The sequence below is a fragment of the Ciona intestinalis genome, chromosome 2, assembly GCF_000224145.3.
Source record: "Ciona intestinalis chromosome 2, KH, whole genome shotgun sequence".
Taxonomy (NCBI): Eukaryota; Metazoa; Chordata; class Ascidiacea; order Phlebobranchia; family Cionidae; genus Ciona; species Ciona intestinalis.
This window is the reverse complement of record NC_020167.2, coordinates 7,684,307-7,699,975: the sequence shown is the minus strand read 5'-3', so window position 1 is coordinate 7,699,975 and position 15,669 is coordinate 7,684,307. Positions and strand designations below refer to the sequence as shown.

Sequence of the window (15,669 nt, the reverse complement as noted above, 5' to 3'; positions counted from 1 at the left end):
GTATGTTACTTTGTGGGTAATCATTTTTTTATGTATGGCTGATAATTTGGACAATCCATTAGGGACCACTGACAATATCAGTATTAAAAAAAGTAACATACATGGTAACTCAGAAGCGGGCACGAGGGGTATGAAACAGAACAACTATGTTATAATGACTGTTGTTGCCCCGGCATGCGAGTATAAAGCAAGTTACATTCACATTTAACATTAAGTTAGAAAACCAAAAGTAAATTAAACAAAACGAACGGGAAGTTATGAAACTTTCGAAAAATCAAAACTTACATCTGGTTTTCTTTTAGCTGGAAAAAGTGTGATGTCACTGGGGTATGGTGATGTAATGTTGTCATTTGGTGATGTAATGTTGTCATATGATGATGTCATGTTCATATTTACGGTGCCCGCATCAGTTGTGAGGTCATCACCCAAAGTTGTGGTTGTTAGGGTCGTTGTTGGGGGCAGGGGAAGCCCCAAACCAACGAGACTACCGAGATCTGCGCTGCCAAGCGATAACTGTCGCTTTTTTCTCGAACTTGAAGCCTGGAAAATAAACAGGTCATTCTGTTACTTCTGCTACCAGGCATAATGTAAATATTCTTTTGGCCGCTCATCTGGTATAAAAATGATTCCTCAATGAAGTCTTGCCAAATGGCAGACAAAATGTTAGAAAAACACAACATTTTATACGAGATAAGCCACCGAAAAATCTTTTTAACAGATTATTAGTTAAACAGAGGTTTAAGAAACTAAATCTCACAGAGAAATGTCTCTAATTGTAGTTAGTTCGGTTTTTATTTAAAAATATGAGTTTATTAGGTAAAACAATTTTTTGTGGAGTGTTTCAATCAAGTGTTTCAATATTTTGTGGAATCAAGTGTTTCAATATATTCAAAGTAAAGTAATATATTCAAAGTAAAGTTAAATTCAATCAAGTGTTTCAATATTTTGTTCAATCAAGTGTTTCAATATTTTGTGGAGTGTTTCAATCAAAACAAATTAATGGGTAACAGATACCTATTTAAACCATAAAATAGGTCAAATTTCAAATACATTGAAAATAATTATTTTTAAACTCACTGTATCAGTTGCTGAAGTTGAAGTCTGAAGTTGTTCGGCTAATGTTCGTATTCGTGTCAGATCGTTGGTGGAGTCTAAACCCAATCGGAACATCAACCTGTGTGAGTATAATGTTAATATATTTGGCAAGACACTTAACTGCAATTGCTTTAACCCAGTGGTCAAAAATGGGTTGTCAAATTGGTCAGCAATACAGAAAAATAGTCACTTACAAAGACTGCATTAGGGAATGCTGTTTAAAAGATGTCTGCTAATATGTCTGGGTCTAATATCAAACTTTGTTACTGCCAATTAAGAAAGAATGTAATACCAATAGTAATCAATTAGTGCATGGTTTCTTAAACCAGGGTTGCAAGAAGTGTTATAGGGGGGCGGGGATGCTGAATCATTAAAACTGGTTAGGTCTACTCTATATAAGCAATTCTAGAAGGGGGTGCGAGAATGGGTTGGTGTTTTAAAAAGAGTGCAGTAGGGAAAAAGGTTACGCTACTGAAAGAATATTAACTCACTCAAACACTTAATGAACAACAGGGAAAAAAAGTTTGCATCAAGGAAAAAAGGTTAAATACTACTGAAAGAATATAAACTCACTCAAATATTAAACAGACCTGTTTATTTGTTGAGCTGACATTTCTTGAATATCAGGCGAGAAAGATTGAGCAGCGTACGCAAGATCCGGACTCAACCCACTCTTGGTGAAGAGACCAGCAAGAGTATCGAGATCAAAATCCTCCATCCCTCTTCGTGCTCTCTGAACGACTCTTTCGATCTCAATGAATCCTTTGGCTCGCAGATCCTGGAAGAACATCAACATCATATATTATTTCATGCTTAATAAATTATTGTAAACTTGTAAGTAAACAAGCTAAAGGCACTTAAATTGATCACTTAAAGTGTAGACTAATATAACAGTGAATGAATGAGTGTAACTTTCATTACCCTCGCGTGGCGTGGCAACAACTGTCTCTATAAAACCGGTGTTCTGTTTCATAAATCTTGTGCCAGCTTACAAGTTATAAGTATGTTACTTTGTAGGTCATTTTTTATGTCTGAAAATTTGGACAACTCGGTAGTGATCACTGGGTTGGAGCAGACAGTGTACATAACCATAAATTATATTCTTACCGGATGAACTCGTTTGAACCAAATGTTTGAATCGCCTACACGAGCGAGTAACCATGACAACTCTTGTCGACTGTTGATTTCCGATAAGTCACCTCCCTCGTTCTGGCAAACTGCCGCAGCTCCAGTGTATGATAAAGTGGGGGTGGTGTAGATTCTGTAACATGCGTCTTGGAAGTGGAAGTACCTGTGATAGATATGTCAATAAATAAATGAAACTTATTCATCTTTGCAGGGCGGGGCAACCACAGTCGTTGTAACACAAGTGTTCTGTTTCATACACCTTGTGCTCACTTACAATTTACCACATATATGCAGTTTTGTGGCTTGAAACGAATAAATTTAACTTATTTTTATCCTCGCATAGCGGTGAAATGACGGTCGTTATAACACAAGGATTCTACCTTATAGTATGAAGTTCATACACCTCGTGCCTGCTTACAAGTTACTACTATGTAACTACGTTGGTGATTATTTTTAGAGGGAATTTTTCTGCATGGCTTATAATTTACACTTATACCACTGGGTTGAAACTGTTAAGTGTCTTGCACAAAAACACATAGATTGTTAGCAGTATTAAACGTGAACCTGTAACCCCAGAAATAGAGACAGGCTTTCAGAAAACCCTGCTTTATATAATACAACTTTCCCAGTATAACACATACTTAACACATTCAAAAACTTTGACTTTTATAAAAATGTATGCCATGGTCTTTGGACTGGTACATAGCACTTAACTGTATAATACAACTTTATATAATGAACTCACCCATCATGGCACATGCTATCAACCCCCCACCTCTGCACATTAAACGCACCCGCTGCTGAACTTACTCGTTGAAACGGGGGTAAACTTAATCGCAATGATCGACGCTTACGGGATGGATTAGTTCTGTAATGAATTACTAAGTTAAGGTTTCTACTTTAATCAAATTACATTCTTACAAAATATTATTTTATTCTGTATACTATATATTTAGGCTATTACCACAATGATAACTATGTACATAAATATTTCCAATGTGTTGGAGTAATGGGCCAACTCTGGTCCAACCCCCCAAAAAAAATCAGTACCTAACAAATGCAGGCACATAATCCCTGTATTACGGTGCAGGGATAAACTATCAGGCCACAGGCAAAGGCTTAGAAATAAATTTATGTCTAAAAATATTAAATGATTGTTTAAACAAATAAAAATATAGGAAACAAAGAAAATCATCAACTCTATTAGGCTACGGACAAATAGCTGATAATTTAGACAACCCATTAGTGATCCATGATGGAAGCAGCGATAAGACTTGAACCCATAACCTCTGGGTTGGAGGGGTGCCTAACACTATTAAGCTCTGAACAAATACTCACGCAGTCAGCTGTGGGTTGATGGTCGGAAGAAGGTACCGCGTGTCGTGCTTGAACGTTACCATGTCATATTTACCAATACCAAGAATATTTTCATAAGTAATCACAGCTTGACCATAATTATCATCTGCATGAACCTTTGGAAGGAAAGACTTGTTAAAAAATTGAGAAGCAGAATACATAGCATTTAAAAGAGAGATTTTTCAATAAAAATTTATCAATTGTATTATTTTTATATAAATGCATATGAATTTAGACTTTAAGGAGAATTTTCAACATTGTATTTTTAATCATAGATATAATACAAGTATGAGATCAAAAATGTATATATTATCAACAACAATAAGGATCTAGTGCTGAAAACCTAACAGACAAAATTCTAGTCTGACCAATTGTATATCGAGATATATTTCTCCTAAATGACATCGTCAGTCTCTTAGTTAAATCAAAGATTTTATGTGGACTGACTGGACTCTGTTGCGTTTTCGTAGCGCCAGATTTTTACTGTATTCCTTTACACAAGAATTAACCTACTCTATGAGCACCAGATCAGGGTAAGATTCGCGGAGTTTATTTATCAGTTACTATGTTTCGCAGACTTTATTACAGTTACCTTAACATTGTACCTCCCCTGCATTGTAAAACTTGTGAAATAAGCGGAATATACTCCGTCGTCTGCTGTCACATCTGGGTCTAATCCATTATCTTTAAGTTCAATAAACTTTGTGTCCACGATACCAGAGGTTGAGAGGGGGCGTGTTATTTCCGCACCAACATAAGCGTTTAACACCGCATGCTCACCTGGGAAGTAAATGAAGTTTATATGTTGTGTTTGTGTCTGGGAAATAAGGTATGTTGTTGTGTTTGAAACAAATTTTAAGCTGAGAATTTTTAAGGATCTGGTGCCACGAAAACGTAACAGACAAAATTCTAGTCCGACCAATTGTATATTAAGATATATATATTTTGCCTAAATGGCATCGTCAGTCTCTTAGTTAAATTGAAGATTTTATTTGGACTCTGTTATGTTTTCATAACACCAGATTCTTACTGGAAAGGTGGTAGAAAAAAGAATTATCGCATTAAGTTGTGAAATACAAAATATAAGAGGAATATAAGCAGTCACTCCGATATGGCTAACAGCAAAAAAATTAAAATTCATAGAGAAAAGTTAGTGTAGCGGAGCTATTATTAAAACTTAAACTTTTAGGATAATTTATCTAATCCTAAACTTCTGGGTTTGAGGCAAGAGGCTGGTCACCCTAAACTTATATAACAGTTTTAATTAACTCAACCTTGCTTTAAGTTTGCATATATGACGACGGCCTCGTGCCCTGTGAACGCAAAACTCCTGCATAACAATGCTGGTGAGATAACCAGGGGTTCAGTTTGTCGTTGGTACGACGTTACGCTGACTTGGACACGCATGTCTGTCGATTCCATTTCATTTTCTAGCACGACTGCCCAAGTACCAACCTGTAGATGATGGGAATTACAAAGTAAGTTTTATGTTTTTCTGCTACTTTGGTAAGTTTTATGTTTTTCTGCTATCTGGTATGAAAAAACGTAATGTATTTCTAACATTTCATCGCCACACTTCATCAGGAAATGTGAAATAAAATGTCGGAAACACACTGCGTTTTTATGCCAAATAAGCCGCCACTTATTTGACTTATTTGATGCTTTTTTTTTTCTAAAACATGGGTCAGGGGTTAGTGACTCCACTTGTTATGCTACTGCATGTAAGTGACAGTCAAAATTAGTAATTGTTAATAGTGACAGTCAAAATGAGTAATTGTTAATAGTGATAAATGTCAAGTACATTAAATAAAAATAAAAAGACCTGTGCATTGCCTTGTATACGAATGGTTTTAATTTGAAAACTCTCATCATGGGTGAAGAAGAATCTCTCTGTGTGTTCGTGTTGAAAAAAGGTTTCGTTTTGCGGTGTCTTAATCGCAATCTGAAAGGAAAGAAAATATTTCATAAATGAACTTACAATACATTCATGGTACATTTAGTTTGTCTAACTTCTATTTTATATAGGTAAGGTCCCTTGAAGTGGCACACCATGGGTCCTAGGATTCAAGCCACGGTTGTCTCATTGTCACCATAAATTTTAAGTTTTTTCTTAAATTGAAAAATTTATATTAAAGGTGAGATTTTCCTACCTAAATTCATGTTTCAATTTTTAAAACAAAAATTGTTTTGTGAGAAAATGTTCCAGTTTACTATTAATAAATTACCCCTTTTATCGGTTTCTTCCGTTCGTTTAAACAAAAGACTATATTATAAAGATAAAAATCTTCACACTGTAGTCAAGTTGATAGGTATAAGTTTGAACCAATATACACGACATTAAACATTAACAGCATTTACAGAAAAATATTTGAAAATGGATCGTGTCTAAGCATGTCATCTCTTCCTTGGTTGTGTCTTGACACTTTTTTCTGGTTACAACTTTATTACTGTTTAATTAAAGTTGTTTATTTTTTAACAACAACATCGCGTTTCCGTTTTCCATAATAGTATTTTAAAAACTGTTGTTTTATAACTTTCTTTGTTACCACCACTAAAGGGGCAAAATAAATTTCATTTTTTCAAAACCTCAAACATCTGGCTACGTACCAGGGGGGCGGGTTTTTGTTGATAGAACACAGCAACGCGTGTATTTTCTCCAATTGAAGAATCAATCAGGAAAACTTTTTCAACCGTGGAATTTTTCTCAATCACAACTTCTTGGCTTAAAATGGAGATTGAACCAACTGAAAAATATGAATTAAACTTCATTAAATGTAAAATTAGTGCTGTTGCAAAAACACTATGCTCTATTCTATTCTATTCTATGTGGATGAGATCCTGCAGTATTGTAACCTGAGAGATCTAAGATTTAGACTAGGATTGGCACATTACCCCAATTATCAAAAAAAAACATATTTGAGCAAACAGCTGGAAATAATGATAATAAAAGACAATAAATATATAAACTTGTATATAAAAGATATATATTTTAAATAAATGGCATCAACAGTCTTTTTTTCAAATAGAAGTGAAATATAACTTCTGGCAACTTACTTAAATATATAGAACCTCTGGACATTATTATTATAAAATCAAAAAACTTTAAATATATATACGTTTACAACTTACTATCTTCTTGTTCATGATGTGAGGCAAAAGCTTCTTGTAGTTCGGCATCGATTCCAAACTGTCCCGAACTCGCAGCGTGTGTCCTTCCATTACTAACGCTGGCAAGCCATTCAAGATCTTTAGCTACATTTGATCCGAGAGCGATTGTGCTTACTCTGACACCGAACTCTCTAACCTGGATGAATAAATGAATGTAACTTGTTATCCCAGCGTAGTCTGAAAGCAACAGTCTTTATAACATGGATGTTCTGTTTCAAACATTCATGTCAGCTTATGAGTTACTGTGTGTTTGTTTTTCTTTATGGCTGACGCTTTAGACAACCCATTAGTGACCACTGGGCTGGGGCAATTGTGGTTGGTGTCTTGCCCAAAGACACATACGCCCACAGTAGCAGCGAAGGGCCTTACAGTTAAAAACATGTTCTCAATTAAATGGGAAAAAGAAGCGTGATTGTGTTATGCACAAAAAGAGATACGTCCTGTACACAAAAACCTAATCATATTAACCCACACGGTAATGGGCCAATCTGGCTCAAATGCCCTGTCCTTAACAAGGTCCTCACCCACATAGAATAGAACTCACTCTTTCAATTGTGTCGTTAATCTTTGGATTATTATGCTCCAACCCATCAGTAAGTATAATGATGGAACCCCCAGATCCACGAAGAGATCTTGGACCACTGGTTTCCAAAACTTCTAGTCCTTTCATAATTCCACTGCCAATACTGGTACCTTGGTATAAAAGGTTTTTACATTTCAGTAATATGATATGGATCTGGTTTAATTGATATTATACATTATCATATAGTAGGGTGGGGAAAGGTGGGACGCCTTTCATTCTATTTTCTCGTCCCATTTGGTAGTAAACAAAGAACATTCAAAGAATTATAAACCGTATCTTCCAGACTCCCATAGACCGTTGTTAATTGTTTAAACACGATCAGGATATTTGGATAATATGTGCTAAAGATTTCCTGTCCTACCCCACAGTACTAGACTTTAGAAGTTAGAAATAGTATAAGGGTCTGGTGCTACAAAAACACAACAGACAAGAATCAAGTCCAACCAATTGTATAATAAATCTATATTTTGCCTGAAAGACAACTTTAGTCTCTTTATTACAGTTATCAAAAATGGGTATGCACATATTTATAATCTAATTTTAAATAAATTAAAAAACATATTTTTTCTATGAAATAATTTAAAATTAAAAACCATCTTTTCCAGCTTTGTTTTTAATCAAGACAGACGTCAGCTTAATTATGAACAAAACTTTACATACCAACTACAGTGGTGTTCACCAGTCTCGTCTTCAATATATTCCTAGCATCGTAAGAAGTTATTTCAGTTAGTCTGGCGAGAGTGTTTGCCCTCCTGGAAAAAAATCAAAAATAAATAAAAAGTTCGTTTTACACTTTTTTCACAAAGTATTTAAAAATATTTATTTTAAAAATTAAAAAGATTTTTTACACATTTTACACTAAGTACTAATTTTTTTTTTAAAACGAAAAAATTCCTATTAATTATTTGTCTTCTGTGAGCGGGGAAAGTGTTTACACCTTGGCAGTGGCCAGGGTTTGCTTTGGGTAGGATAGAAATGATTAAAAATTCATGTAAAGGAATTTCTTGAAAGAGTTAAAAGATTATCCATCTTTTTTTGAAGTTAAATTTCAAACAAGAGAACGAGGCATGGTTTTGCGATTAATTTTACTTCTATGCTGAAGAAAATGGTTTAATTACCTTGTCAGATGAACAAATTACAACTTAAAAAAAACATTTAAAATATGTTTGGAACATTTTGACTTAACTTAACTCAGTGTAAACATAACAAGGAATATATGTAAGTAAGACACATTGCTTCACTGTATATTAATGGACAAAGAAATGTTTCAAAATATTTATAACAAAATACACTTTATTTTACAAAACCTGGCAATTACTCCCGAAGGCTTTGACCTAACAAAAAAAAAATTATAATAAAAAATGATTTTACCTAGCAACAAATAGTTCATCTTAAAAAGATTAAGACTGACTGCCCAAATTAAAAACATTGCAAATTGCCAAACCAATTCATTCCCAAATATTGGAGTGATGGCTTAACTGTGTGTAAGGAGACAAGCCACTTAAAAAATACAATATTTATAGGCACTGAAAATCATTTCTTAAGACCATGCATTTAAATATTAAGATTGTCACTTCACCACAGTAGGTTTAGTGCAAAGCGTTGCATTATCTTGGCGGGACCACTTACAATGCAATTGAATAAACACTGGGGTTTTTTTCGCATTAAAGTTTCATACCCACGAAGGTGTTCATTTTCAAAACAACAAGTTTACTATTGAATTAAAAGGGTAAGCAGGTTTTTCCAAAACATGTTGTTTTTTTTATTTGAAAGTAAAAAATCAATTAAAATTTAGCAATTTCCTAATTACAATCCTCTTTGTTTGATTACAAAGTCTCTACTTGCAAGTTCTTTGTTTTAATACAAATTCAGACGGTATAAAAAACGCAGTGTATTTCCCATGTTATGTCTGCCATCTGGAAGACTCCATCAGGAAAGGTCATCCATTAACAGATATTTTGTAGTGTATATTGCAAATTTCTTTCCATATTCCCTGATAAGGTATTGACGGCGGCAGACATAACATGGGAAATAAACTACTTTTTATACCAAATGACCTGTTACACTAACCAAAAATTAAACTTACGAAGCAAAAACCACAATTCCAACCCAAGTGTTCATTGGAACGGTATCGATAAAGTTGCTTACAGCTTGTCGCATCAACCCCATTCTACCATAATTCTCCATGCTGGTTGAAATATCCAACACAAGGACAATTCTCCTGCATATGTATTAGTGCATTAGTGTGGTTGAATTATACAAATAATTTGCATATAATTTAAGTTTATACTATAGAAAAACACATAAAAAGCCGAAATACACACAGTGAATTTTATATACATAGTTTTTGGAATTTCTGGTTGTCAGTACATCAAAATTAAAAACTAGATTATCAGCATCATTGTAGACTTTGATGAACAATTATAAGGTACAGAAATACTATTTCCACTGTTGTATAATTTATTAATTTTTTTAATGAGTATTAGGTCTGGAAAAACAAAACAGACAAAAGTATTGTTTCAGTATGGTTGAATTATACAAAAATAAGGATATAGTTTTAATGGTTTTGTTTAAAAAAATGCTTTTCTATATTTTTATAAACAAATATAGAGAGGTTTATAAAACTACGATACAGAAAATTTATCCTGTTTTTATTTATTTTATTGTAGCGTTAATTTTTGGATTATTATGTTCGAAACCATCAGTGCTTTAGTTTTACTGAACTAAATATTTCTTTTCACTGAAATCTTGTTTAACAAACCTGTCAAATCCTTTCAACAAAGTAAAGTTTGGAAGAGCGGGAGGTTCATCAGATTCCATGGGAGGATTGTTTCCATCTTTAAAGTCCGGATGTTCCCTGATAACGGCCCAAATACTTCGACCTGTAAAAAATAGTTACAAGTAAGACACTGTTTAGTTTATAGGCCTAACAGCAGAGTAAAACCTGTTTTAGGAGTGAAAAATGGTTAAAACTGAGACCCATTTGAGTAAAAGCTGTTTTAGGAGTAAAAAGTGGTTAAAACTGAGACCCATTTGATGTTCAACAAAAACTGTAATTGACCAATGTGGCAAATGGGTATAATTTGTTTTTACTGGTTTGTACAGACACCTAACAGCAGAGTAAAACCTGTTTTATGACTAAAAATTGGTTAAAACTGAGACCCATTTGATGTTCAACAAAAACTGTAATTGACCAATGTGGCAAATGGGTATAATTTGTTTTTACTGGTTTGTACAGACAACTAACAGCAGAGTGAAAGCTGGTTTATGACTAAAAATTGGTTAAAACTGAGGCTCATTTGTTTAAAACTGTAATATGGCTGAAGATTTGAAGTGTTTTAATATGACAAGCCTCGTTCTAAACTTTAATTAAGAATTAAAATATACTCTCACGCACAAAAGCTAAGAATTGCAAACGTTTGTTTTTGGTAAAATGTATAATTATACAACCTAATACTAATGGAAAATACCCATATGGTACAATTCAAATTCATATATTGCATTACAAATATACAAAACATACTCGTTCAACGACCTTAAACTTACCCCACCAAGCTATATATAGCCCTAATACCAATAATAGACAACGCCCACCTTTGCAATGTAAGTTATGCACAGTTGGTGCTTCTTCGTCATGTTTCATCTCAGGTGTGACATCATCACCATTATCACAGAAGTCATTCACATATGGGAGATCCGCTCTGTTGGATTTTAATCGTGAATTACATATTTTTTACATGTAGTGGCGTAGAAAGAGGGAACGTAGGGTTCTTGACACTCTTTATTTTTAAGGGACTGCACAACCGTTAGATGCATTTGTATGATATAGGATTACTTAAAGGGACTAGGGGCATATAAAAATAAAACGTTTTGTAGTTTAGCAGTTACTTAAGACGATCATGTTTTATTAAAAAATGAGAAATGGACAAGAAAAGTTAACGATGATTTTTTGGGTAAAATGAAAAATGAATTTTAATAACGAATCTTATATTTTTGTCCGTTTGGTTACATTACAGGTAGTAACTTTAGTAAAATAAAAAATGCAGGAATTAAGGATAAGTGGTAGTTGTCACACTTCTCATGTTTACCTGTATAAAAGTGACGCGTATGTTTTTTCCTGTGGTTGTTTGCTTGGTACGAACACACACGAGTTGTCGAACAATCGTTGCTTTTCATTGCACGGAGAACGAGGAGAACTCTGGTTGACGACATCCCCTGTAATTGGTAATGAAAGGTGTAAAAATATCTAGAGGTTATGGGGGTAGTAATAATTTTCTCTGGTAAACAGGTTAAACTGGTGAAAAGTATTAGGGGTTGGTGGCTAGGGTTATTAGTTGAGAAATATAGAGTAACTGTAAAAATATTTCAAATTTTGGCACTAGTGAAGAATTCTCATGTAAGATACAGATTAGGCTGGTGGAAAGTGTTAGAGCAGTTACTGTTTAATTTGTATAAAATGTTGCACCTTTTTTAATGTTCGAATATTAGTCTTGTCCTCTGTCTATGCTAATGTTTTATCTTAACGAATTTTAATGGCAGGCTTAACAGATTAAAGGTGTAAAATTAAAGGGCAAAAAGGAAAGTCAAAAATCGTTTTAAAACATGAAGAAAAAAGTTAGGAAAACAGCGAAGTTTGATAGCAACCATCTTAACCACCTGGAATAACCGATGAGCAGATCGTTGGCTTCACACTTCGATCCGAGTGAAGATAAAACTTCGTCGTGTCCTCAGCTCTTGCCTTCTCATCAAATGTACCCCATCTAAGTTTGGCCCATTCCCGTGACACTATCTATGAAGTATTGGCATATGCAGTGGGAATATAGAAAGTCAAACAAATAAGCTAAAATATTTGGGGCAGATTCACAAAGTATTAAGAAAATTCGGGTTGATTTTAACGTAACATTTTTAAGGTTAAGGCTTAACACAGTAGATTTGATTACAAACGAGCTGTGGGCGGATTTTTTTAACTAGCAACATTATAGGGATTTGGTGGTGTTTAAGTAAAAGATAAAGTGAAAAGTATTGACAGAATATATATATACATATACGTATTAACTATACATATCGGTATAAACTATATATATCTGTATGAACTTTACATATACGTATGAACTATTAATAAATAAAAATAATAAGCGGTTCGGAACTAAATCAGAGTCTTTCTGTTTTTACAAATATGAATAAACGTATTCGATTATTTGGGGATTTACCGGGGGATTTTAAACTTTGTCACGTGACAACAATGAAAGCCTCATATCGCTAAATAAAATCAAACGGGGACTATTAAAAAAAAAACAGAAACGATTTGATATGGCTGCACTATTACACATCCAAAACAGTAATAAACCAATATAAAAATCGCAGAAACTGGCGACTTCAGGCGAAATATATGTTACATTATACAATTGGTGGATTCGGTTTTGTATGTTACGTATTTCGTAGCACCGGTGTCGTAATATATTTGTAGCGTCTCAGCGCATGCGCAATAGCGCACGGTACAAACATATCAATCGGAACGAATATATCACGACACCGGAACCTAAAACAATAACATACTTGACGTAAAACTTACTTTTTCCGGGGCTGCTCCCCTCATTTCTGTCATATCTTCCCCAAACAATACGAATTCCGGGGACAATCGAAGATATGCGCCTGGAAATCCACACGGGGTCGTTTTAATGACGTAGGGATCGCTGACGTAAGCATATTTATCACCCAGCTTCCATGGACCGGAGCTTTCTTTACTTGGTCTGGTAGAAAATATAAAAACATGATAAAAAATGAGAGCCTACTCTCAGGTGGTTGCTATTATTGTTTAGACATTTACTGCATGATTGAATGTAACTTATGTAACTTATGGTGTTCTGTTTCATACACCTCGTATCCACTTACAAGTTACCACGTTATATAACTTTGTTGGTGATTGTTTTCTGAATGGCTGTTAACTTGGACAACCCATTATAGTAACCACTGGATTAGAGGAATTGCCGTAAAACATCTTGCCCAAAGACAAATACGACCACAATGGTAGCAGCGACGAGCCTTGAATCCATTACCTCTGGGTTAGAAGTAGGCGCGCTAACGATTATGCTACGGCGGCGGATTCGTCGCATTTCAAACGTATACAACAGACATTTGCAGCGAATAATATAAATAGATTACTTACCTTGGCGAACTGTTACGGACCCATATTTGGGCAGACGTTTGACTTCTTGATAATTTGCCTGAAATCGACTGATTGAAACTTTCCGGGGGAGTTCCCCAAGTTTTCGGGATCGCTATGATGACGTTGCGAATATATGCGCGCTTCCTAGGAAACAAGTATAAGTTTAAATGTATAATAGGGTGGGGTGGGGGAGACGGGACACCTTTGCACATAATATTCAAATATTCTATTCGTGTTTTAAACAGTTAACAACGGTCTATGGAAGTCGTGGGGATACGGTTTTATAACTGTTTGAATGTTCTTTGTTTACTACCAAATTGGGCGAAAAAATAAAATAAAAAATGTCCTATTTTACCCCACCCTACTATGTTAAATAATCGGATAACATGTTTCAATGTTTTGATTTGCACTGAACAAAATATTGTTGGTGGTTTTGAGCAATTAAATATTTATGTAGTGTCCGTTTTGTTTACTGCGTGTTATGGTACCAACATAAAGGGCATGTAACGCGACTTGCTTTCATACGAAGACAAATCTGCATCGCGCATTCATTCATAGCAGCTTTTAAAACGATTAAGTGCTGGTACCTCGGGAACTGCTGTACATTATTTATGGTGTTTATGGGTTTAGAGTTTATTGTATTCCGGCCGGCCGCGGAAACAACACAAAACATGTGGATATAAAGGCAATGGTAGTTATGTCTCGCTGCGCATGTAGAAAAATTTAAACATATAGTATAGTGGGGAATAATGGGACACCTTTAGCCCATTATATCCAAATACCCCAATCGTGTTTTGAACAATTAACAACAGTCTATGGTAGCCGTGAGGATACGACTTCTTTGAATGTTTTTTGTTTACTACCAAATGGGACGGAAAAATAAAATGATTTTCCCTTTCCCCATACAACTAGATATATTGTTGTTTTCCACGCAACTTACTTTGTTAAACGAAACAGAGTTGATGACGTCTTCGTTATCAACTCCTGAAGTTTTGTAACCAACTCAAAGTTTTCCGGAACCTCAGGCCCGATCCAAATGGTCAGGTTGCCGTATCTAAGATTACAAGAAGGAATTAAAAAATAATTAAGTTTATATTAAAAAATGACAGTCGATGATATTAAATAAATGGCGTTATAAAACGGATATTCTTTTCATACACCTCATGCCCGCTTACAAGTTACTCTGATTAAGCTTATTTATACTCGCGTGGCCGGAAAAACAACAGTCGTTATAAAACGAGTGTTCTGTTTCATACATCTCGTGCCGCTTATAAGTTACCACGTATGTAAATTTAACATTAATTTTAGCTTACCCGTTGTTTATAAGGTTAAGGTCCGTTATGTTATGTTCACAAAACTTCATGCCGTTAACCCCGGTTCCCCTGAAACACACGAACTCAATCGTTGTGAAAACAACGACCAGGAAAAGCAGGCGAACCATTGCGGTAACTGCTTCTGCAAAAATGGTATATATTGTACAATAAAGATAATTTTTCAACGGCTCATCTAATATGATAAACGTAAAGTATTTTCGACATTTCCTCTGTAATCCGGCAAGACTTCGTCAGGAAATGATTTTCACACTATACGTGTTTTTATGCTAAAGGTGTCCCATCTTCCCCAACCCTACTATAATAACGAAAGTGCGAACCTTAATTTTGGTGTTGAATGGTTTCAAGCATACACTTACAATTGATGCACGCTTATAAAGCCTTACATAGGCTAACACAGTTTTATATAAAACTAAACTAAAAAATCTTACTTGGTTTCAATAAAATTCGTGATGAATATTTCTTTATTGTCGCCTCTCGCTCTTTATATGTGTTTAATTTAAAATGGTTTTCGTAGAGACTGAATTCTCCCTTTACTTGATTACTTTCAAAACTATTACTTCGTGCTTTGCTGGACTGAAGGGACTCGCCGTACATTCTATGAGCGCTGCTTTCGTGAAAGCAACTCGGTCCCGACTGCTGAGTTTGTTTCATCTGCTTGCCCACAAATTTTCAATTATCGCGAAGCAATTACGACGACAACACTTGCAGGGCGTTTGACTCTCGGCAGTGGAGAGCTAGCTTGATTACACCCAGGCTCCAAACCAAGGCTGCTTCATATTTTATTGATGCCTCGCAGAGGACTTACGCGCTTACCTGCATCACTTTAACTTTATTGTTTC

General features: G+C 34.8%; 1 protein-coding gene across 1 annotated transcript in view; it reads right to left on the bottom strand.

Annotated features, from left to right (window-relative positions):
* Positions 1–15,424, bottom strand: part of LOC100182654 — a 22,865-nt gene extending 7,441 nt beyond the window's left edge. Inside the window, exons 1-23 of the mRNA XM_018817197.2 lie at positions 15,259–15,424; positions 14,810–14,951; positions 14,437–14,550; positions 13,497–13,640; positions 12,903–13,080; positions 11,987–12,119; positions 11,419–11,545; positions 10,925–11,031; positions 10,092–10,212; positions 9,417–9,551; positions 7,991–8,082; positions 7,292–7,440; positions 6,709–6,883; positions 6,187–6,323; positions 5,402–5,521; positions 4,854–5,034; positions 4,172–4,359; positions 3,562–3,695; positions 2,969–3,091; positions 2,203–2,386; positions 1,686–1,873; positions 1,078–1,174; positions 286–540 (exon numbers count right to left, since the gene is read on the bottom strand). Coding sequence (XP_018672742.1) covers positions 286–540; positions 1,078–1,174; positions 1,686–1,873; positions 2,203–2,386; positions 2,969–3,091; positions 3,562–3,695; positions 4,172–4,359; positions 4,854–5,034; positions 5,402–5,521; positions 6,187–6,323; positions 6,709–6,883; positions 7,292–7,440; positions 7,991–8,082; positions 9,417–9,551; positions 10,092–10,212; positions 10,925–11,031; positions 11,419–11,545; positions 11,987–12,119; positions 12,903–13,080; positions 13,497–13,640; positions 14,437–14,550; positions 14,810–14,951; positions 15,259–15,424 — 3,390 coding nt within the window. The remainder of the gene's footprint in view (positions 1–285; positions 541–1,077; positions 1,175–1,685; positions 1,874–2,202; positions 2,387–2,968; positions 3,092–3,561; positions 3,696–4,171; positions 4,360–4,853; positions 5,035–5,401; positions 5,522–6,186; positions 6,324–6,708; positions 6,884–7,291; positions 7,441–7,990; positions 8,083–9,416; positions 9,552–10,091; positions 10,213–10,924; positions 11,032–11,418; positions 11,546–11,986; positions 12,120–12,902; positions 13,081–13,496; positions 13,641–14,436; positions 14,551–14,809; positions 14,952–15,258) is intronic.
* Between the last annotated feature and the right edge of the window lie 245 nt (positions 15,425–15,669).